Source organism: Rhinichthys klamathensis, unplaced genomic scaffold (genome assembly GCF_029890125.1).
Source record: "Rhinichthys klamathensis goyatoka isolate OS25496 unplaced genomic scaffold, OSU_Roscu_1.1 h1tg000003l_1, whole genome shotgun sequence".
Classification (NCBI taxonomy): Eukaryota; Metazoa; Chordata; class Actinopteri; order Cypriniformes; family Leuciscidae; genus Rhinichthys; species Rhinichthys klamathensis.
In genome coordinates, this window is record NW_026606556.1 from 1,877,169 (window position 1) to 1,900,179 (window position 23,011).

General features: G+C 38.9%; 1 protein-coding gene across 2 annotated transcripts in view; it reads right to left on the minus strand.

Annotated features, from left to right (window-relative positions):
- The window catches only part of mcph1 (microcephalin 1), a 111,416-nt gene that overhangs the window by 66,679 nt on the left and 21,726 nt on the right, over positions 1-23,011 (minus strand). For both annotated transcript variants that reach the window (XM_056249371.1, XM_056249380.1), the window contains exons 8-10: positions 9,769-9,861; positions 8,485-9,663; positions 7,962-8,062 (exon numbers count right to left, since the gene is read on the minus strand). In XM_056249371.1, the coding sequence (XP_056105346.1) occupies positions 7,962-8,062; positions 8,485-9,663; positions 9,769-9,861 (1,373 nt within the window). The remainder of the gene's footprint in view (positions 1-7,961; positions 8,063-8,484; positions 9,664-9,768; positions 9,862-23,011) is intronic.

Genomic DNA, 23,011 nt, shown 5'->3' on the forward strand with positions numbered 1-23,011 from the left:
AAAAAAAAAAGCCTCATCTCCTTACACACCCCAAAAACGCGAATCCGCGAAAAAAGGTGATGGCGTGCACATGCATATCAAGCGTTTAGTCTACAGGTATGCGCATTTGAATATATATTTACAATTCTTTACAAATTGACATCACCAAATTACTTGTCCGGCCTGTATAATACAGAATTTCCAACCATGTCCAGGAAACTCCCCGGATCTTAATCCCATAGAAGCCATTCGTCAGGAATTAGATCAGAAGCTGATATCCAGCATGCCAGAGCGAATTGCAAAGGTTATGTAGAGGGGTCAACAGTGTAAATATTGATTCTTTGCAGATTAAATGTTCTTGCCAATAAAATGCTTTAAAACTTGTGAAATCTTTGTTTTCCAGTGTACCATGGAAACATGCGAAAAAACCTACAACAAATGAAGCAGCAAACTTTGCGAAACACAAAATTTGTCACTGCCAATAGTTTTGTCCATGGCTGTAGATTAATGAAACCCTTGCGCATACAACACAGTGGGGTTTCGTTACTGAATTGCATTTTGAACTAATCATTTGAATTAATGATTCAGTGACTCACTAAGAATAGTGCTGTGTTCACGCCATGTCGTAATTACCGTAATCACAAGATGACGACAGTGACGTTCTACTAGCAGCTGTTCACAGACTCGGAAATATGCGTTTGTATGGCAATCCTATCAATGCCAATATGAATCTGCAGCAGTCACGTGGTACAAGTCAGAGCCCTCAGAAAATTCTGAGTTAACAAGTTGTAATTCTGAGTTCTATGAGGACACGAATGCTTTTTATAAGTCAGAATCTCGTAATTACAAAAATTATAACATGGCATGAATGCACCTTTCCTGCCAACTACTCATGGCTTTCATTTCTTATTTTAAAGTATGATTTCATTTTTTCTATCATTTCTAAAGTGCAATTTTAATTGTAATGTCAATGAATTAAAGTACCCCTGTGGTGAAAATCAAGCTTTTAATATTGTTTATATGTCTATGTGGTGTTTTTAATATGAATTTACACATGGTTTGTCTTAAAACATAAGTCAACACCATTGCTGAGTATTTTCTCTTTAAAACTGCAGTGAACCAAAGGCAGTCTCAAAAAACACAGTTTGAAACCGCTGGTGTTTCTGACGTCACAAACTACCTTGTAACCAATATGGTCAAGGCGGGGCTTATTTACATATTCATAGAACCGCGTATACTAAATGAGGCAAGGGTGTAGTTACATTCAAGCTATTTTAAGGCATGACTTTTTTTTTTCCAAGGAAAAACGCTTTTACGGAATAAAATGATTGAGTTCAGGGGGACTCCAGATGCATTAAACTGTGTAATCACATCTAAATGCCACATCTGCAGTGGCAAAGATGGATTTTGTTGATACCAATTTAATTTTGCTTGTAACAGCCCTGCAATTTCTTATTCTATATGAATACATTTAAGAACTATGCATTAAAGATGGCGCTTAGGCTACATTTAATAAGGTTAGAAAATGTCCTAATAAAAGGTTTTTTAAAAAGCCCCGGAAATCAGTTTAGGGGGGAAATATATCACCTCTTAATCAAAAAGTTAATTTCATTTACTGAAAAAAAAACCCATCATGACAGATATAGTCACAAAGCAGGCCTAAATCGAAATAAATAAAAAATGACATTTGAGAAAAAAAAAAACTTGTCACTGTAAGGGCAAAAACAAAACCTAACCAACTCATTAAAAACAACAACTTCCCAAGTCATATTGGGAACACTTTACAATAAGGTTAATTAGTTAACATTAGTTAATGTATTAACTAACAATGAGCAATACAATTGTTAAAATTATTTATTAATCTTTGTTAATAAAAATCCAGCTGTTCAATTTTTGTTCATATTAGTTCACAGTGGGTTAACTAATGTTAACAAATATAAGCTTTGATTTTAATAATGTATTAGTAAATGTTGAAATTAATATTAACTAAAATTAATTAATAAATGCTGAAGTGTTGTTCATTCTTAGTTCATGTTAACTACGGTAGTTAACTAATGAACCTTATTGTAAAGTGTTTCCATCATATTAAAAAAAAAGTTGAAAATAAAAGCAACGTTCATGAACGACTCAGTTTGAACACACAAAATCAGTTGCATGCATATGCCCCAATGAATTTGAGCGTCTTCCGTGTAATAGAATGTCATTAGTGTATGCACTCGAAGAGTTTGTATTTACATTAGTGTAAAAAAACCCCGAAGTTTGTGTATGCACGAGCATTTCGTAGGTGAATGCACGCAAAGTGTTTGTACGTATGTGCGAGTAACAGATGTATCGGTCTGCATTTCACATTAGTGTGAGCATTACATACAGTATATGTTTGAGCATTCAATAGTATACATTTGTGTGACTAACGTGTATGCAAGTGTTTGAGTGATGTATGAGAGAGTGAATTTTGATTTAAGCCCTACATCACCTCATAAGAGACAGAGACTGTGAAAGAGACCCAGTGCATCCAAAAGAGAGAGAGAGAGAATCTGCTAATTCATGTATGTTGCATGATAAACGCATGTTGTCACATAGCAATGGTTCTTGATTATTTTTTTGTAAGGTCTGTTTCATTAATTTTCTTAGTTAGACATTTCATTGTGGTTTTTTTTTTCAGATAGTAGGATTAATTTCCTTAATTATAACATTTCTAGTGCCATGTTTAAACATGTAGTCAAGCTATAAAATATTTGTTTTTGTCATCCAAGTCTAAAATAAGGGATTAAAAATCAATTGTTTTTTCATTTAGGTTTGTTCTGAACAAAAAAAAAAGTGGCTATTTTTTTTGTGTTCAGGTTCTAGAGTTCCAGTCAACAGGCCTCCTTAAGCATACTGGTTTAAAAAAATAAATAAATAAATAAAAGCGACTGACAAATCAGAAAAAATAATTTTTTTCATTCCCACAATATGCCTTCAGGAGCTGCAGATATTAAAAGCAATATATTTTTCTCATCCACTTTAAACAAAACTACATTTTTATTTACACTGAACAAAATTATAAACACAACACTTTTGTTTTTGCCCCCATTTTTCATGAGCTGAACTCAAAGATCTAAGATTTTTTCTATGTACACAAAAGGCCTATTTCCCTCAAATATTGTTCATAAATCTGTCTAAATCTGTGTTAGTGAGCACTTCTTTGCCGAGATAATCAGCATGATTATTGCACAGGTGTGCCTTAGGCTGGCCACAATAAAAGGCCACTCTAAAATGTGCAGTTTTACTGTATTGGGGGGGTCCGAAAACCAGTCAGTATCTGGTGTGACCACCATTTGCCTCACGCAGTGCAACATCTCCTTCGCATAGAGTTGATCAGGTTGTTGACTGATTTTTATTCATGATATAGCCATTACCAATCAAGCAATTTTCTGAATATTTTTTAGATAAATTATTTTATATTTATTTTGATGATTTTATTGAACTTTAATATAATAAGTATGATTGAAAATATATATATTTTTAATTAGAGATCACTGCCTAAAGATTGGTAACACTTTAAAATAAGGTTTCATTTGTTAACAGTTAATTTATTAACAAACATGAACTAACCATGAGCAATACATTTGTTACTGTATTTACAAATCCAGCTGTTCATTGTTTGTTCACAGTGCGTTAACTAATAATGACAAATACAACTTTTGATTTTAATAATGTATTAGTAAATGTTGAAATTAACATTAACAAAGATTAATAAATGCTGTAGAAGCGCAATTATTAGTTCATGTTAACTAATGTAGTTATTGTAAAGTATTACCTAAACATTATTGCAACATTAACTTACGATATAAAAAACAAAAACAAAATTAAGTAATGAAATGTTTGAAAGAAAAATAAAAAAATAAGGATGAATGATGTTTTACAGGTAACAACACTTATATAAACAGTATATCGCCTTAAAGTGAACGGGATATGAAAAATAATCGTAGCGTTTCTTTCTATTAGTAATAGAAAGGCAAACGCTATAATACTTTCTCATTTACCGTCGACATTATTTAAATATGCATCTATATAATTAAAAGTGTCTTTGAAAATTTCACAAATCTTTCAATCTTTAGCGAATCCAGCTGAGAGATCTTCTGAAGGGTACATTTGTAGACTGTAACCTGTGTACTCTGAACTGTGTTCCATGTAAATTGAACGTGGACAGGAGAGTTTAGATGTTACTGGACACGATCGATCCTTGTATTGAAACTATGTTGTGCTACATCCAGCTGGCCAGTCGTATTCACATCCTATTTGCTGTAAGTACTGTATGTAAAACTAGCTCTACCTTGTCCTTACTTTATAAAAAATATGATTCCCAGTGCACACAAACTTACCAGATTATTAAGTGCACTGTTGTTTGCAGTGTTTACTTCATATTTGTAACAATTTCTTTATTTGTCAAAAATATTACAGAAAAATATGGCAAAAGTATGCCATTGTTATTTTAGCATCACTGATACTATTGTAGTTTAAATTAATAATTTAAATTAGTTTTTCTGTTGATTTTAATTTAATTTGTGTTGGTAATTTTTATTAGCATTTTAATATAGTTTTTATTTTTTCAAGTTATTTAATTTGTGTTATTTTTTTTATATTTTTTTAGTTTAGTTAATATTTTAACTACAACCATTAAAAAAAATCATTACTTTTAGTTTACTATAATAACCCTTGCCTGGGGTGCTTTTTCTGTACGATGTAACTCGCTGATTAACTCCCATAGTACGATACATCGTTGGAGAAACGAACCAACTAGTCATGACTAGTTTCCCCGAAACTGTAGAAACCTGCGTTTAAAAATGCTGCCTTCAGAGGATGCATTCCAAGGAGGATGGCATCAAGGCACGTCCGAATACAATGTTAGCTTCACTTCCTGTCTCCAAAAATCGATCAGATGAAGGCATTTCGAAGGCAGCAGATACATCCTTCACTGCCAATGATATCCCACAATTCTGTGCATTCCAATCTGTGTCAGTTAAGCTAAAAAATAAAGATGGCATCTGAAAGTTGCAGTTGGTGGTCAGTTTGTGCACAAAAATATTTTTGACCAACGATTTTCACTTTTGATGCGATTTCTAGTTATCACCAAAGCTCTCTAATTTGTTGTAGATTTCAAAACCTGTAGATTTTTAAAATTATATTTAACAAATGATTCGTTCAGTTTAGTACAATCACATGTAAATATTTTTGCAGGTAATTTCCATTGTTTTTTTTTCAAGTGACAATGTGTTTGCATGATAACAAGAAGACATCTAAAATGCTTTATAACCTGCATACATTCACCTCTGATACAATGGTTTAATACTGTAATCGTGACTAGTTGAACGATCACCAAAACAGCAAAGTACAGTCTGAATAAAATGATAGTTTGTACTTTTAACTGTTGCCGGTTCATTTAGTGAAGTTCAAAAGAGACTCGCTTTTGGTAAAGACAACTGAATTCAATTGAAAAAAACAAAAAAAAAAAACCCTTTAATTTAGTCATGTTCACTCACTAAATGATCACTAAACTTTTGCCATGAAAATCACTCTGCTAGTATGACACTTTTTTTTTAATTCTTAATTTTACATTTTAGAAAACTGAATAGGGGAAATAGCCTGGAAACAAATATTGTTTCATACTTTTCCAAACTGCGTAGGATCCCTAGATAGAGAATGTACTGCATGTTGGCTTGCTTATTGTGGCCAAGAGCATGATCTATTTAAATCCACATGTCATACTAACAACAAAATAGGCTTCTAACCACAGGTTGTTTGCTGTTTGCGAACGTTCTCAGGAACTATGGTTTCTGAAAACACAGACAATGTTGAACTATGTTGTTAACGACGGAACTTGCAACATAGTTGGCTGACGATCTTTTGGAAAATGCACCCCTCAGCATGACTTTCACTCAAAGGAAAAGTCCCAGAGGAGAAGCCTCATCCTGCTCATGCCAAAAAATGTACCTCTCCATAAATGATCATACTTAGCATCTGGATCACCAGTGAGATCTTCTAATACAATTATCACTATTTAAGTATGTATACTCTAATCTTGTCAAAAGGGAACACTGATGACAAATGCCCATCTGTAAATTCTTTACCACGATTAAATAAGATGCCATCTATGTTTGAACTTTATCACATTGGGGATTGAGACAAAAGCCTGTTGCTTCTCTCTGTGGCAGGAAGGAGTTTAGTTCAGGCTGAGAAAAAGCAAACAGACCTCTGCCAGGTGCATGTCACAGTAGCAAAAAAAACACAGGAAGCCAAGAAGGCAACAAGGAGACTCGCATATAACAACTGCATCAAAGCAAACTACTACGCTCCATGGAGACAGAAGAATCAAGCTGAAAGCTCTGTCTTCACCTGGAAACTGGGGTAGAATACAGCTTTAAACAGTTTATTCCTCTTATGTAAGAAAGGACCATTAAAAAGTAAAGAAGACAAATTATTGCATATAAAAAATTGCATGGAAAAAAGCAATGACAAATGCTAAAAAAAATAATAATAAACTAACCATCTAATAATGCAGTCAGGATAGCAAAAGAAATGAAATAATCATACTAATTTTTTAAAGAGAGGAGAAAACACTTTAAATATCTTTTGCTGTTGATGTAAAATATTGAGCATCTAATCTAACTCTGGTATTTCTGCACAAATTCTTTTCTTGGCGAATCAAAATAGACAGATGCCAGGCAGGTTGCACGACACATATGCCCTTTAAGAACAATGGTTTTCTTTTACCTCGTATAGTTTTGTTCAATTTCATTATATAAGAGTTAGCTTGCATGATAATGTGAATAAACAGACTGTTCCAACCACAACGAGTTTTATGCTATGAAGTACAGGCTTAAAAATTAACCTCAATATTTGATTTTAAGGGCCTTTTTGTTTACTTTTGTACACCAAGGGCCAGATTTACTAAACATGGTAAATTAGCGTAAAACCGTAATCCCATAAAAAAGCGCAGATGGGAGTGGGGGTGATTTACTGACAATGCACACATTGAAGATACAGACACAGCCAGAGCTGCGTTTCCCAAAAGCATCATAAGCCTAAGCTGACCATTGCCACCAATGGTCAATACAATCAACTTAGGCTTACGATGCTTTTGGGAAACGCAGCCCTGATCATTTCCATAATGACCAATGTAGTCTAAAGATCAGCGCAAATTTACACAAGCAGAGCCGATGATAATCAGGCATGTGTGATCTAACACAGGTGGCTTAACACATGCTTTTGTTTTTTTGATTAAATGGTGCAAATAGCAGTAAATTGCTTAGCGCAAACCTTAGTAAATCATAATTTATTTAAAAACTGTACTCCCATAAATATTGCATCTGAATGGGGAACTCCTACAAATACTGCATATGCAAGGTCAGACGCAAAAATAACACCTTTATTTCACACCTTTTCATTACTAATTTTTCTACTGCGTGTCCTTTAGTACATAGGTCTTCAACCCTGTTCCTGGAGGCCCACTGTCCTGCAGAGTTTTACTCCAACGCTAATCAAACACACCTGAACCAGCTAGTCAAGCTCTTCAGGATTGCTTGAACATCACAGACTGAAGCAGGTTTGATATAAACTCTGCAGGGCAGTGGGCCTCCAGGAGTAGGGTTGAAGACCTCTGCTTTAGTAGACCCTGACAGTAGTTTAACATCAAAAGAGGGTTTGCACTGGCTGTTAGTAAATCTGCCACTTAATTTGTGTGTTGGGCTAAATTATCACTGTTGTTGTGCTGTGCACAGAAAAAGATAATACCTCGTCTGCAAAAGAGCGAAAGAGTACAAATTCCCTAAAAAAAAAAAACTACTGCTTTCATTATAAAGTTAATTTCACTTGTTTGCAATTTCTCAAAAATGTCTTTAACATTAAATTAGCTTACTTAAATGTCTTATTTACATGAATCTTTGCCCAACTGATATCTTTAGTACCACCTACAATACATGAAAAAACTGTAGCTACTTTACCTTCATGTACTTGTCCTTTTTCATAGTTTCCGGTTTGCTACACATTTCATAACTTCTCTCAATGATCCCATAAGCTGTGCTTTTATTCTCTTTCCCTGCAACTGAAATAATGCAAACAAAGAAAGTTGAGTTCAGAGGAGAGCAGCACACAGCAGGTGTGCAGCAACACAGCTGAGCAGCAGACAAGAGCATTTCTTAAATGTTTGGTCAACCGTGCAACATTTTAAAAGCATGCTTTATTGTGGAGTGTTTCTTAACTAATACAAAGAAAGGTATAGAGTATAAAAAGTAAAGAATTCATCTTATTAGTTTAGCAGGGACCTAGATTTCATTGCACAGCCACTAAGTACAATTTTATACAGCTCCAGGGATGCACGTTTTCACCTGAAATACAGCTTTTACATTTTAATACTTTCTACCAATATACTGCCAAGCCCTGCCATTTGAATTTATAAATTCAGCTCTGTTTAGAGATAAGCAAGGTCCAATTTACATATAAAAAAACTAAATAAAATTCACATACTTTTTAAACCCATCTGTTTCTTTTCAATACCACGTTTGGGGTCAGGGTCAGGTTTGAGAAACTTCTGTATTTGCAGCTTCATGTTAACCGCAGAGGATGACATTGGAGAGGAAGCCGTTGCCGCCTTTTCGTTAGCAGGACTGAGTTTAAAAGAGCTTTTATGTTCCTTCACTTCAGAGAGAACAGCAGAGCTCAGCCTAGTTTGCTTTCTTGGTTTCTTTGCCAACGGCTTGATTTTTACTTCTACAAACCTGGGTGACTGAGGCACCTCAAATGTCTCCACAGACAAATATTCAGGCCTTGATTCATGCGTCTCAGGAACAATTTCCTCCATCATATCCACAGGGTCCGATGAATGAACCAAGTCTTTAATATCAATATTTTGATGTTTTCGCTTTTTACTACACGATCTCTTGCTCTTCTTGTTTGAGTCCTCTAGGTCAAAAGTGGACATGTGCACTGCTTCTGAGGTTGAACCAAACAAAATGACCCTCTGTTTAAGGGCATTGTTGGCTGGTGAGAAGATGTCTTCAAACACATCATCATCTTCAACATCTCTACTAGGAAGATCACCAATCGAGTCAGCTGAACACAGTGCAGCAGAAGTTTGACGTTGACATTTATGAACAGGCTTGAATGTAACAGATTCATCATTTTGAATGACATTTTCATTTGCTATGAAACGACTGCGTGCTGAAGATGAATTCCTGGAATAGGAACGTTTAGAGTTGGTCTGCAGTTCTTTGGAGTGCTGTATACTTTTGCGGTTTTTGTGATTTGTTTTTGTGAGGCTTTCAGGCAGGGAACTTTTAGGTTTTTCAGGGCTGCCGGATAACGCTGTAGATATTCCAATGTTCTCAGTTTCTGGTTTGAGGTGTGAGCTTTGTTTTCTTTCAGAGCAGGTTTTGTGAAAGAAACTCTTTAAAGTGGACTGCTTCTTTCCTTCAGTGTAGTTCACTAAAGACAGTCGTGATCTTGAAGATAATGGTGGGACATTAATATTACTTTCACCATTGGACAGATTACTCATGGCCATGGCTGTGTTTGATTCAGGAGGTGTGTGGTCTATTTTACTTGTTATTTTCGGTATTGACTTATTGTAGTTCTGCTTCTCTCGTTCATCTCTTTTCTTCGAGGAGTGACAATGAGAGGTTGATAAACAATCCAAAGGCTCTTCCTCTGTAAAAAAATAAATTGGTGGTTTAACACTTTTAGTTTTATGTAATGTTAAATGGATACTATGGTAATTCTTCCAATATCAAAAGAGACTTTTGTTTCCCTAACCTAGCTGTTGCAAGAAAGACAGTGTGTGAGATGCCCCAAGAGAAGTTCTCAAAGATGAATCATATCCTGAGCCGCTTTCCTGCATCTGTGAGGCTGAGGGACCAGACAATTACATTTATACACAATTAAATAAAAGCCTGAAAGAAAGGTTTATTTGTACAGTATGTACTGATTCTGTAGGGTGTAACAATTCATTTATTTTTCTCAATGCATTTATTAAAAATAAAAATAGGGTTTGTGCAAACTATTCACACCAAGCGGTATTCTATAGCACAATGTGGGGTACATTCCTGCACCCAAGAAAGAAAAAGGGGAAGTTTAAGAATCCTATCCACCTTATACTGCAATGTGGAAGAAAACTGTTCTATGAATGTGTGAAAGATTTTTTTTAGACATTGTAGATAACTACCAGAATGAAAATGTGCAGTAAACGGTACAACTTTTTGTGCTACAAACCAGTGTTAAAGTGCCCCTATTATGCTTTTTCGGATATTACTAATTTTGTATCTTTTTCAAGATAATATATATAATAGAATTTCTATTAAGACACTCATTTACTGTTGTGGTATAAATAATAAAACAAACACGTGTGTTAAACTGCAAACATCATCAACTGCTGTATGTAATCATACAGACAGCACATTCTCATACAACCTGACACCAACAGCCCAAGAATTATTCAATTCGTTCACTTTTTCTAACATCAAGTAATATGACAGTTTGTTCTATATAGTATTTCTGCATTCCAGTATTATACTATATTATGATGTCTACCAAAATATTATTTATTTATTAAAGCATTAAAACTTAAACATTGTTTTAGTTTTATAAATACTTCACATTAGACTTTAAACGCAACAGTTCACACAAATACACTGTTTAAAAAGTTAGAAGGCAACATGTTATAGAAATAAATGATACTTTTTTAAAAGGGCTTAAGATAAAGTTTAAGCTGCAAAATATATTTTCACATTAGGGATGTTCATTTCGATTATTTTTCTTGAACATCAACCGTCACTCATTAACCGTTAAATGACAAGATTAGAATGTTCAATTAGAATTAAATTACAATAAATAAGTCTGAACCATTAAAATGGCACAAAGGTTTTTTTTTTTTTACAGGGGTTTAGTTAACATGCGCAAATAGCTGCATAAACAATAGAACATGCGGATTCACACATCACGCACCTGTAGCGCTTTTCTGAACGGAGAACTGAGAATCTAAGACTGCAGAAATTGCATCCTATTTGTTTTATTTAAAAACAGCACAATGGCTTTTTTTTGGCAAGTGATCTAATCTGTATGACCATAAATGACATAGTATTTAAGTTGTTTCCATCGTTATAAGGAAAAATCTTTAGGTTACTTACGTAACCCCGGTTCTCTGATAACAAGAGTGAGGTATCTCACTATGGGATATTGATGTCTTGCTTCTGTATGACCATAAATTATGGAGTAACAGTTTCCTTTCTTAGAAAAACTTCCAGTGATTGCGCCGGCGCCTCACGGGCACACAAGATATTTTAGCATTGCTAACTAGACATTACAGCCTCTTCATAAGCAAAATAAAAATTAAGTCAACCAAACTGCTCAATTTAAATAGTCCGTAATAGGCCTACAATCTGTGTCGTTCACCGTGACCACCGTCTCACTGTGTGTTTTATGTGGATGATGTTTTACGTCGATAATGCAAGTGAAGTACAAAGCCTAGTTTACATAGGCTAATAAATAATAGTTTAGCATTCAAATACGATGTGAATATGGGAACATTTGGATCTATGATTTGGATTCGTGCCGAATGAGCAGGCTTCAGTTTCAATTTAAATTAATTTGTTGTGGCTTAACGTTTATTTAGCTGAATACTGTTAACTTTAGAGGATTTGTTGTGGAGTGAAGAAAACTAAAATAGCCTAAAGGTTTATAGTGTTTATAATATTTTTAAACATTTTGATTTGTTTACCGGTATTTTACATTATTTCTGCACAAAATTATTCAAAGCCAGAAACACTGTTAACCCTTTCACGCGTACGATCACACCGGTGTGATCAGTCTTGGCTGGTCCCTGGAGCGTACGATCACACCGGTGTGATTAGAACGGTCAGTGCATCACGTGATCAACGGCTAAATTCAAACGTGCTTTCGCGCGTTGGCTGGCGCTGAGCCAGAGAGGGACGCACTCAGTCCTGTCATATATCACAACTATTGAGTGTTTTCAACCACATAATGTTTATTTTAGGTTTCAGACATTTAAATACACATAAGTACTAGCAAAACAATGATTTTGAGTTTGTAAAATACACACTGATGTCTATGGATGCGGCAATAATAATCCTTTCCATTATAATAAGATGATACTTTTTATTCATATCAGATACACATTGTGTAAGTAGCTTTACATTTGACCCTATTCTTCTCCCAGTTCACCGGCCACTTTCATGTATTTCGTGAGAAGTGGAGGAATTGACGTGTTGTAAATCCAACAGATCCGATTCTCTGAACTGTAAAACAAACTAAAATGGCGCCGCACATTGTGCATACAGCTCAACTAACGCGATCGTTCTAAAGATGTTTAAACAACAATACCCATCCACTTGCACATATTTGATAATCGGAATATCAGTGTTTCATGCTATAGCTAATACATTTGTGAATATTTTTAATAAAAAAGGAAAAATGACAAAAGCAGATCATCATTCATTCAGCGCTGTGTTGTGGTTGCGCTGTGTCACGTGACAAGCAATGACACGTCGCCATGGAAACATTAAAGTGACAAGTTCTAAATAACGGTCGCCTTGAAAAACTCACGCTGGGGGGTCAGTTAGAATATTTTAAACTTACGAGTAGGGCTGCACGATTTGGGGAAAATGTCATATTGCGATTATTGAGGTCAATATTGCGATATGCGATTGCGATATAATAAACAAATGGTTTCATGAGTCAACGTGCTTGGTTCTAAAGCAAAATGCAGACACACAGATTAGTGATAATTCTGAAATGTGTATTTCTCAACTCAAACTAGCAACAACAACTAAATGATTGATAACACCTATAATGATCAATAAGCCATTGATGTCTGGATAAAAATTAATTTAATTTTAAAGCTGCCGTCGGCAACATTTTTTTGATCATATTCAGTGAAATCGACACTATAATCTGACAGAACAACATAAATAAAGTGGTTTTAGAAAAAACCCCGAGCTTCTAACTCCACCTGGAGCGTGTTATTTGTTTTGCAAAAATCCACAGCTCCCGGTTCATCATGTCCAATCAGCGCAGGGGGGTGTGAGATCTCACTGTCAATCACAGATCGGGCACATGCCACCCCTCGCGTACATTACAATCACATGCACACGCCTGAAGTTCGCGGAAGTTCGCGCAGTAACGAAGAGTGATGGCGGAAAATCAAGTAAGCTCATTTAGAGTATAAATGACGTTAGCAATTGCAATCTATCGGTACATTAGCCAGGACAGCATACCTCCAAATACTCCATGGTGTTGATGGATGCTGATGAGACGGGCGCGTTCCAGGGCTCTCAAGTTTTGAAGACAGGTAAGAGTGACACCCAGCCGACGGGGGGTTGGATACATTTTTGTCATTGGTTGTTGCGTTAAATCTTACCCAGATACAATAGTGCTATTTTCTGATTGGCTATTGTGTAGCTCGACGAACAACACCAGAAGAAACGCGCTTGATTCATGTCGGTTCCACAGTGAGAGCGGCGCGGCCAGAGTTTTGGGCGCTGCGGCATATTAAATATATTACAAATAGTTTTTCAGCGTGAGAAATACAATGTGTGGCGGGAGAGCGTGACAAAAGACCGAAATGAGTGACTGTCACGCTCAATGCGTGACACTTGAGAGCCCTGGCGTTCACTGAAAATCTGGTGCACACGCACTGACGAGCATGAACTGGGTGGGAGGGTATCCGTTGATAGTGGGGGAGGGGCATGAGAGTTGTAAACATTCAAAATTTTCCTAAATCCACTCAATCTGCCAGACTTGCCGACTGGAGCTTTAATTTAAGTGAACTTCAAACAATCCTCACATAAACCCATAATAAATGTCATATTTACCTGTGCTCTTCCTGTCTAACAATACAGAAATTGAATAAAGTTATTAAATATGGACTAAAATCCTATTTAAAGCTAAACAAGTTCTTTGGTCAAGAGCAGTGAGTGTTTTTCTCTGTTTCCTTTGTTCTTTGATTAACTTTACTGACAGAAAGCATTATTGGATGCTGGCCCTTTAAGAGTTGCTGACAGAGACGCGGATCTCACACGCGCCTTATTCTCTCACAACTCTTTACGTCAACGACCATCATAAGACTGCTCTTATGTTATGATGAAGACACTCGACAAATGATATTTTGGCATAATTGTGTGTGTTATTGTTCGTTCACTTCAAGCGGAAAGAGAACTGTATTCTGGCGCGCGGTCTGTGCATGCGCATGATACTGGCGCGCGTCTTTCAGTCAGGACATTCACAGGCAGCGCGCTCTCTTTTGACTGGCTGAATGGTTTAAAGCATTCGCTTAAATAAGAGCGGGATCATGTAACACTAGCCAAAGGATGACAAAAAATAACAGATGCTGCGTTAACAGCCCTAATTTGTTTATTTTATATAAAATCGCAGTATTTTGCGTCATATAATCGCATAGGCTTGACATCGCGATTACGATTGCGATACGATTAATCGTGCAGCACTACTTACGAGTGAAAGGGTTAACTGTTCCAGGAAGTTTGTGTGCGTTCTGTAGCGAGACGGGCAACTTCCCTTTCGCTATTCTGCCCTCACATACTGCACCCCAACCTGTGAGCAATGCATCCGTTGTAACCACCTTTCTCAGAGAAACTGCCCCCAGGAGAGTCCCTGACTCGAGAAAAGAGCGATCTCTCCACTGATGGAGAGCGCCCATGCAGAGTGACGTCACTATCACTTTGCGGTGGCGTTTTGGACACAAGAGCTGCGCTGCTGTCAAGTGCTGAAACCCCCTTATTCGCAACAGTCCCAGTGAAATGACAGAATCTGTCGAGGCCATCAGCCCCAGAAGACGTAAACACAGTCTGAATGGAACTCTGTTTCCTTTCTGAAAAAGGGATAGACAGTCACGAATTGACCTGATGCGCTCCTCCAACAGTTTTAAATAAAACTGTGAAGTTGACTGCTGCCGCCTTTGTTCTGACAATATCCCGTTATTAACAAACCTTTAAAAAAAAAAAAAAAAAAAAAAATCTTTTGTGGATCCTCCGGATCCGCTCTTTCGTCTTCATGTTTCTTTGACAAATGGCAACGTCTCGCACGGCTCAGAAACAACATGAATATGAGAGAGAGGTTAGCTAAATACACACTGGAATTAATAATTTTTAAAACTGAACGCGAGTCACTATTATCTTCTCTACCATCTCTGATTTAATCGGCCGGGTTTTTCTCTGCATTAGTGCTGTTTTGGACTGCCTTTTTGAATGCATTCGCTTACTGGATCCTCGGACTGAGCGGTTTAAAACTTGTTCTAGACCATTGGTCTGATTCTCACAAAACTAGGCATACATCATCCCAAGACCATCAAATAAACATTCTAAATAAACATGCAGGATTTTCTTAATTAATATACAATTTCTGATGACAGGGGCGCCGACAGCAATTTTTAAAATATCCTCCATTTATATCAATGGGGAAAAGAGATGAAGGATTTAATACCAATGTTACCAGCAGAGAGCCACAAGGACAATCCAATACAAGAAATCTGTGATCTCCAAATTACCTTTATTTTTGCATAGCATAGCCTAATACTAAAAACATGTACCGTATGTCAAGTTGCCAAAATGAGTGTTGGAGCCGAAAGCCTCGTGGGCAGCGCACCGACATGTAGCAAGGATGTCCTTTGGGCGACGTGAGTTCGAGTCCTGGCAGGGGAAGCCTTACCGATCCTGTCCCTCTCTCTCACATACTTTGCTTTTTATTCATTTTCTATTCTAACCTATCTCGAAGGCAAAAATGCCAAAAAATAAATGTTCACGAGTTATTCGTGCTTGGACCCTGATAATTGCTGCTTGCGGCTATATATATATATATATTTTTTATATTAATAAACAAGGGAGTGTGTCAAAAACGTCACTAAATTTAATACAAATGCCCACTAAATTCAAGATATGATTGCAAAAATGTACTTGTGAGATTTTTACATTATGACATATGCAGTACGAGCATTTCACTTGCATTTGCGACTAACAATAGATATGTGCAAACTGTAAAACGTATTTTGGAGCATGTGTGCGAATAAAAAAATCCCAGTGGATCAGTTTTCTTTAGCCCTATTCGGACAGGATTAGTTTTACAAGGGTAGATGGAGTAATGTAATTTTACCACAGGACGTCTGTAATATTAATGGCCAATTCGTACGGGAAAAGAAATGTCTGTAAAACTAGCAGAAGTGGGAGGGGTAACTCGATTAACACACCGCCGTCACCTCCCCGTTATCATGTGCATGTTACGTTGCTTCCTGATATCACGTGCGCAAACACATAAAAAATAAAAATAACAGATAACAAAATGAAGTTTCTGCCATGACCGTCCCAGTCCCCTAAACTGAACCCTATAGAAAATGAGTGGGCTGAACTGAAGAGAAGCACCACCAACATGAACTTGTGAATCTGAAGGATCTGGAGAGATTCTGTATGGAGGAATGGTCTCTAATCTCTTGTCAGGTGTTCTCCAAACTCATCAGGCATTATAGGAGAAAACTCAGAGCTGTTATCTTGGCAAAAGGAGGTTGCAAAAAGTTTTTAATAACAGGCAATAATTGTGGCCAACGTGTTTTGGAGAAAACATTTATTTCATAATTCTATCATAAATCAACATTTTAGTTCAAAGTAAGTGAGAAGCAAAGATATAAGCATAGTATGTGAGTTAGAACAGTTAGTTTGAATCAAACGATTGATTAAATTAATAAAATTCTGACTGGATTCTGTTGGTACTAGGCACTTACCTAAAGCTAAAACAACTGCCTATAACAAGGGCTTCTGACCTTCTTTTAGATCTGAATGGTATGCGGAAAACATTTGAGTTTTGTCACAGATTTGACATCCCACGCCTAGAACGTTACTGAATGCTTTTTCAAGCGCCTCCGTAATTGAAAAACCATGGAAAAGTACTTTTAAACAGGAAATGACGGAATATTTACGTACATATTTACAGCGGGTCTATTCGCACGGGATTTGTGATGATGCAGCAAGGAAGAAGCGGAGAGAGAATCCAAATGCAAGCACTTTAATCAAATAAACAGGTAATCCAAAGGAACTCAGGACAGGGACAAGAACAACAAACAACTTCAACAACCGACAGCCAACAACTGAAACACAGGGGTTTAAATACACAGACAAACAAGCTAAACAAGATAACAAGGGGGCGTGGTAAATTAGAAACACATGGGGAGACTAATCAAAACGGGGAACAGCTGAACATGAAACAAGACACATGGCAGGATAACATGACAAACAGGGAATCACATGACAGACAAGAACAAGGAACAAAACACAAAACCCACACCGTGACATAGCCCCTCCCCTATGGGCGGCTCCCGACGCCCCTTAGTACAAAAAAAAACAAAACAAAAAAACCCAAAATAAAATAGTTCAGGAGGGTGGTGAAGCAGAGGTGGTCTTGGGGGAGGGAAGGAGGGTCAAGTCTGTGCAGGGGGCAAGGCAGTTCAGGCGGCCAGGGCGGTGACAGTCCATCGGGCGGCCAGGGCGGAGACGACTCCTCGGGCGGCCAGGGCGGTGAAGACCCCTCGGGCGGCCAGGGCGGTGAAGACCCCTCGGGCGGCCACGGCGGTGAAGACCCCTTGGGCGGCCACGGCGGAGAAGACCCCTCGGGCGGCCACGGCGGAGAAGACCCCTCGGGCGGCCACGGCGGAGAAGACCCCTCGGGCGGCCACGGCGGTGAAGACCCTTCGGGCGGCCACGACGGTGAAGACCCTTCGGACGGCCACGGCGGTGAAGACCTCTCAGGCGGCCACGGCGGTGAAGACCCCTCGGGTGACCACGGCAACTCGGGAACAGATAACACACACACTTGCTCGGGAACAGACCACACACTCACTGGCTCGGGAACAGACATCACACACACTGGTTCGGGGACAGACCACACACACACTGGCTCGGGAACAGACAACACAGACTCTGGCTCGGGAACCGACAACACAGACTCTGGCTCGGGAACCGGAACAGACAACACACTCACTGGCTCGGGAACAGACATCACACACACTGGTTCGAGTGTGTGCGCAGCCCACTCACACCACATGGCTGTGGCCATAATGGCCAGTGTTGCGGTCACTGAGGGCTCAGGCATAGCAGTGGCCATATCTGCTGAGGGCTCAAGCGGCGCACATGTGGCATGAACAGTCTCTGGCTGAGCTGACGTGACGAGAACAGTCACTGGCTGGGCAGACGTGACGTGAACAGTCTCTGGCTGGGCAGACGTGACGTGAACAGTCTCTGGCTGGGCAGACGTGACGTGAACAGTCTCTGGCTGGGCAGACGTGACGTGAACAGTCTCTGGCTGGGCAGACGTGACGTGAACAGTCTCTGGCTGGGCAGACGTGACGTGAACAGTCTCTGGCTGGGCAGACGTGACGTGAACAGTCTCTGGCTGGGCAGACGTGACGTGAACAGTCCCTGGCTGGACGGTCTCTGGCTGGACGGTCTCTGGCTGGACGGTCTCTGGCTGGACGGTCTCTGGCTGGACGGTCTCTGGCTGGACGGTCTCTGGCTGGACGGTCTCTGGCTGGACGGTCTCTGGCTGGACGGTCTCTGGCTGGACGGTCTCTGGCTGGACGTGGCTGACGTGAAGCTCTGGCTGGACGTGGCTGACGTGAAGCTCTGGCTGGACGTGGCTGACGTGAAGCTCTGGCTGGACGTGAAAATCCAGCTGGGCGTGGAGGTCAGATGATGACCTGGCGTACCGTGGGAGGAAGCTCTCCAGACATCGGGAGAGTGCCTCTCTCCAGTCCAGACCAGAGATATTGGGAAGCTCCCTCGGGTTGACCTCCTTAGCCCCCAGCCGGTAACACAATTTAATTGCCTCGTCTCCGAGGGAGCAGGAAGAAGCAATAGGAATAAATCCCCACGTAAACTGAAATAAATCGGTGCTATCCAGGGCCAAGGCTGCGATCTGACCCGCGAATTCCCGGCTCATGCTGGGGAGATCAGACGAGGTCCGTGCTGCTGGATTCATCTTTGGTCGGTTGTTCTGTGATGATGCAGCAAGGAAGAAGCGGAGAGAGAATCCAAATGCAAGCACTTTAATCAAATAAACAGGTAATCCAAAGGAACTCAGGACAGGGACAAGAACAACAAACAACTTCAACAACCGACAGCCAACAACTGAAACACAGGGGTTTAAATACACAGACAAACAAGCTAAACAAGATAACAAGGGGGCGTGGTAAATTAGAAACACATGGGGAGACTAATCAAAACGGGGAACAGCTGAACATGAAACAAGACACATGGCAGGATAACATGACAAACAGGGAATCACATGACAGACAAGAACAAGGAACAAAACACAAAACCCACACCGTGACAGGATTAGTATTACCTGAGGTAATTTTTCCAGAACTTTTTCCAGATGGTAAAAGTCGCCGTAATCTTTATTGACATTGTCTGTAATTATTACTGAGATGGCACGTTCGGACGGGACTAAAACCACTGAGAAGCTTTGGTAATAATTACTTAACCCCACCTCTCCATGTTAAACTAATCCCATCCGAATAGGGCTTTAAATGTAAGATCGTAAAAAGTCATCAATACCTTAAATGGTATAATAAGCGTCTCAATGATCATTCTAAGGCCTCTTATATTTTGGGGATGGAAAAACAAATTGCAATACTGCCTGATGTGAATATTAAACTTCAAAAGGCTATGATTTCATTAAAAAAAATGTGAGCGCTTCACGTTTCAAAACCTGAACGTGGCGCTGTTGTGTTCGCCACGCAAGTTCCCAATCAATGAATAGTGCACATGTATGCATTGCCAAGCGATTTCTTATGAACTAATGCTGATCAAGTATGACAAAGTTTACTTTATGGTGTTAATATTGTAATATGTTGTAAAAAAAGCATATTTTCTCTCCATCATCTGAATTTGAATGAGCAGCCTGCAATAATAAAGTGTGTCCAATTTACACCCCAGTTATTATTTGGTTACACAGACTGTATTTAATTTAATTTAGTTAAATTTCCATTTAATTTAAAGTAAACTATTTTAGCTTCAGTCTGGGATGCCCTGTCACAGGATGGAAAGACTTAGAACATTATTTGACGCATTTTATTAAATATATAGAATTTACTAGTATCAGTGTTATTATAGTTAACAAAAACTAAAACCATAAAAAACATTTTTCATTACTTAAACTTTTCTTAATGTCAGTTAATATTTATTTCAAGGTTTTTTTCATTTATATAAAAATAAAATAAAAATGTATAAAAACTATACAGATATATTTGTAACTATACAGATACAAAAACTAATAAAAATGACAAAAAAAATTAAATTAAACCAGTTAATAATATCTATAATCTTTATCTATATCTATCTATATATCTATCTATATATACACTCACCGGCCACTTTATTAGGTACCCCATGCTAGTAACGGGTTGGACCCCCTTTTGCCTTCAGAACTGCCTCAATTCTTCGTGGCATAGATTCAACAAGGTGCTGGAAGCATTCCTCAGGGAGTTTGGTCCATATTGACATGATGGCATCACACAGTTGCCGCAGATTTGTCGGCTGCACATCCATGATGCGAATCTCCCGTTCCACCACATCCCAAAGATGCTCTATTGGGTTGAGATCTGGTGACTGTGGAGGCCATTTTAGTACAGTGAACTCATTGTCATGTTCAAGAAACCAATTTGAAATGATTAGAGCTTTGTGACATGGTGGAAGGAGCCATCAGAGGATGGGTACATGGTGGCCATAAAGGGATGGACATGGTCAGAAACAATGCTCAGGTAGGCCGTGGCATTTAAACGATGCCCAATTGGCACTAAGGGGCCTAAAGTGTGCCAGGAAAACATCCCCCACACCATTACACCACCACCACCAGCCTGCACAGTGGTAACAAGGCATGATGGTTCCATGTTCTCATTCTGTTTACGCCAAATTCTGACTCTAACATCTGAATGTCTCAACAGAAATCGAGACTCATCAGACCAGGCAACATTTTTCCAGTCTTCAACTGTTCAATTTTGGTGAGCTCTTGCAAATTGTAGCCTCTTTTTCCTATTTGTAGTGGAGATGAGTGGTACCCGGTGGAGTCTTCTGCTGTTGTAGCCCATCCGCCTCAAGGTTGTGCGTGTTGTGGCTTCACAAATGCTTTGCTGCATACCTCGGTTGTAACGAGTGGTTATTTCAGTCACTGTTGCCCTTCTATCAGCTCGAACCAGTCTGGCCATTCTCCTCTGACCTCTGGCATCAACAAGGCATTTCCGCCCACAGAACTGCCGCTCACTGGATGTTTTTTCTTTTTCGGACCATTCTCTGTAAACCCTAGAGATGGTTGTGCGTGAAAATCCCAGTAGATTAGCAGTTTCTGAAATACTCAGACCAGCCCTTCTGGCACCAACAATCATGCCACGTTCAAAGTCACTCAAATCACCTTTCTTCCCCATACTGATGCTCGGTTTGAACTGCAGGAGATTGTCTTGACCATGTCTACATGCCTAAATGCACTGAGTTGCCACCATGTGATTGGCTGCTTAGAAATTAAGTGTTAACGAGCAGTTGGACAGGTGTACCTAATAAAGTGGCCGGTGAGTGTATATACATACAGTGCATGCAGAATTTTTAGGCATGTTGATTTTCTGATCAGTTTTTTTCCAGGCACATTTGACCAATTCCAAACCACATTAATCTTAATAACTACTATTAATTTTGTATTTAATAATTTATAAGTGATATATAATTGTTCATGAAGGCTGGAAATGAGAACCACCTTATATTCAGGTGTCACGTTTTCTTTTACAGATAAAATAAGCAAAAAAAAAAAGATTTAACTCAGACTGAAAAGTCAAAAATTATTAAATGCCCATGAAAAGGATGCAATACTAGATATTGCAGTTAAGGCTTGACCATTGGACAGCAAAATGCTCATTGGGTCAGCAGGGTCAGACAAAAACAGGTGTAGAAGAAAAGACACGTTAGTTGCAAAAGAATTAAGGTGAAGAATTAAGAGTGTTGCTTACCTTTGGAACTATTTTCATCGGTGAAATAGAACAAAAACAGTCAATATTGTTTGTGTCTAAAATGTATGTGGCACCCGATTGTACAACTGACTACGCCACCCCTTGGCCTAAACTAGTTAGTGCCAGTATTAGAGCAAGGGGAACTCTACCCCAATAAAATGTACAAACACAGGTTCTTAGAAAAGTATAAAAATACAATGTTTATTGAAGAATTATTGAAGAAATAAACATAACTAGGGAATACCAAGCCATCCGCAAGGGAAAAGAAATACAGGCAGAACTTAATTCAAGACCTACCTGTCGTAACATTCACAGTGAAAAAAAAAAGGGAAGACTAGTTGAATGTAAACATCCCACTGCAGTCAGTCTCCAGCCGATGTTTATTAAACGCGGACGTAGTTTGGCATTACTTTGCTCGCTCGCCCATACATGGTCAGACAGGAAGACAATGGCGCGCTGCGGCTCAATCAGCGTCGGCTCCTTCACGCACTATTAAAACAAACACTCACTTGGCAATCTAACCCACAGTGAAAAACGACAGAAGAAAAACGCTTTTAAACATACCTCAACACTCAAACAGCATCTGAATCGCTGATTCACCACACCAGAGCCAGCAGTACATTTACACTGTTCCAGTCTAAGGACACCAGGTGTTTATATAGAAGCCTGCCTCAATCGCGTTTGATGGCTTATTAAATGCCCGCTCCACCCACCAATTAGTGACGTGATTAAACATGAAAATGAAAGAGTCAGACCGAGCGTAAACTGAAGGAACCCAATCCTAACCAGGCCCACAGGCTACATTCCACCCCCTCCAAGTGAATCGGCGGCCCGACGATGGCAGTTTACACTCCAATACTCTGGTGACCACTCTTTGGCAATATCCCCTCCTCAATCCCCATAGAAACGGCTCGAGGGAGCCGGTAGGGGTTAGGGTGCTGACCTGCCGTAGATCTAACGGAGCGTCGCAGAGGCATGGTCACGTCTTCAGGT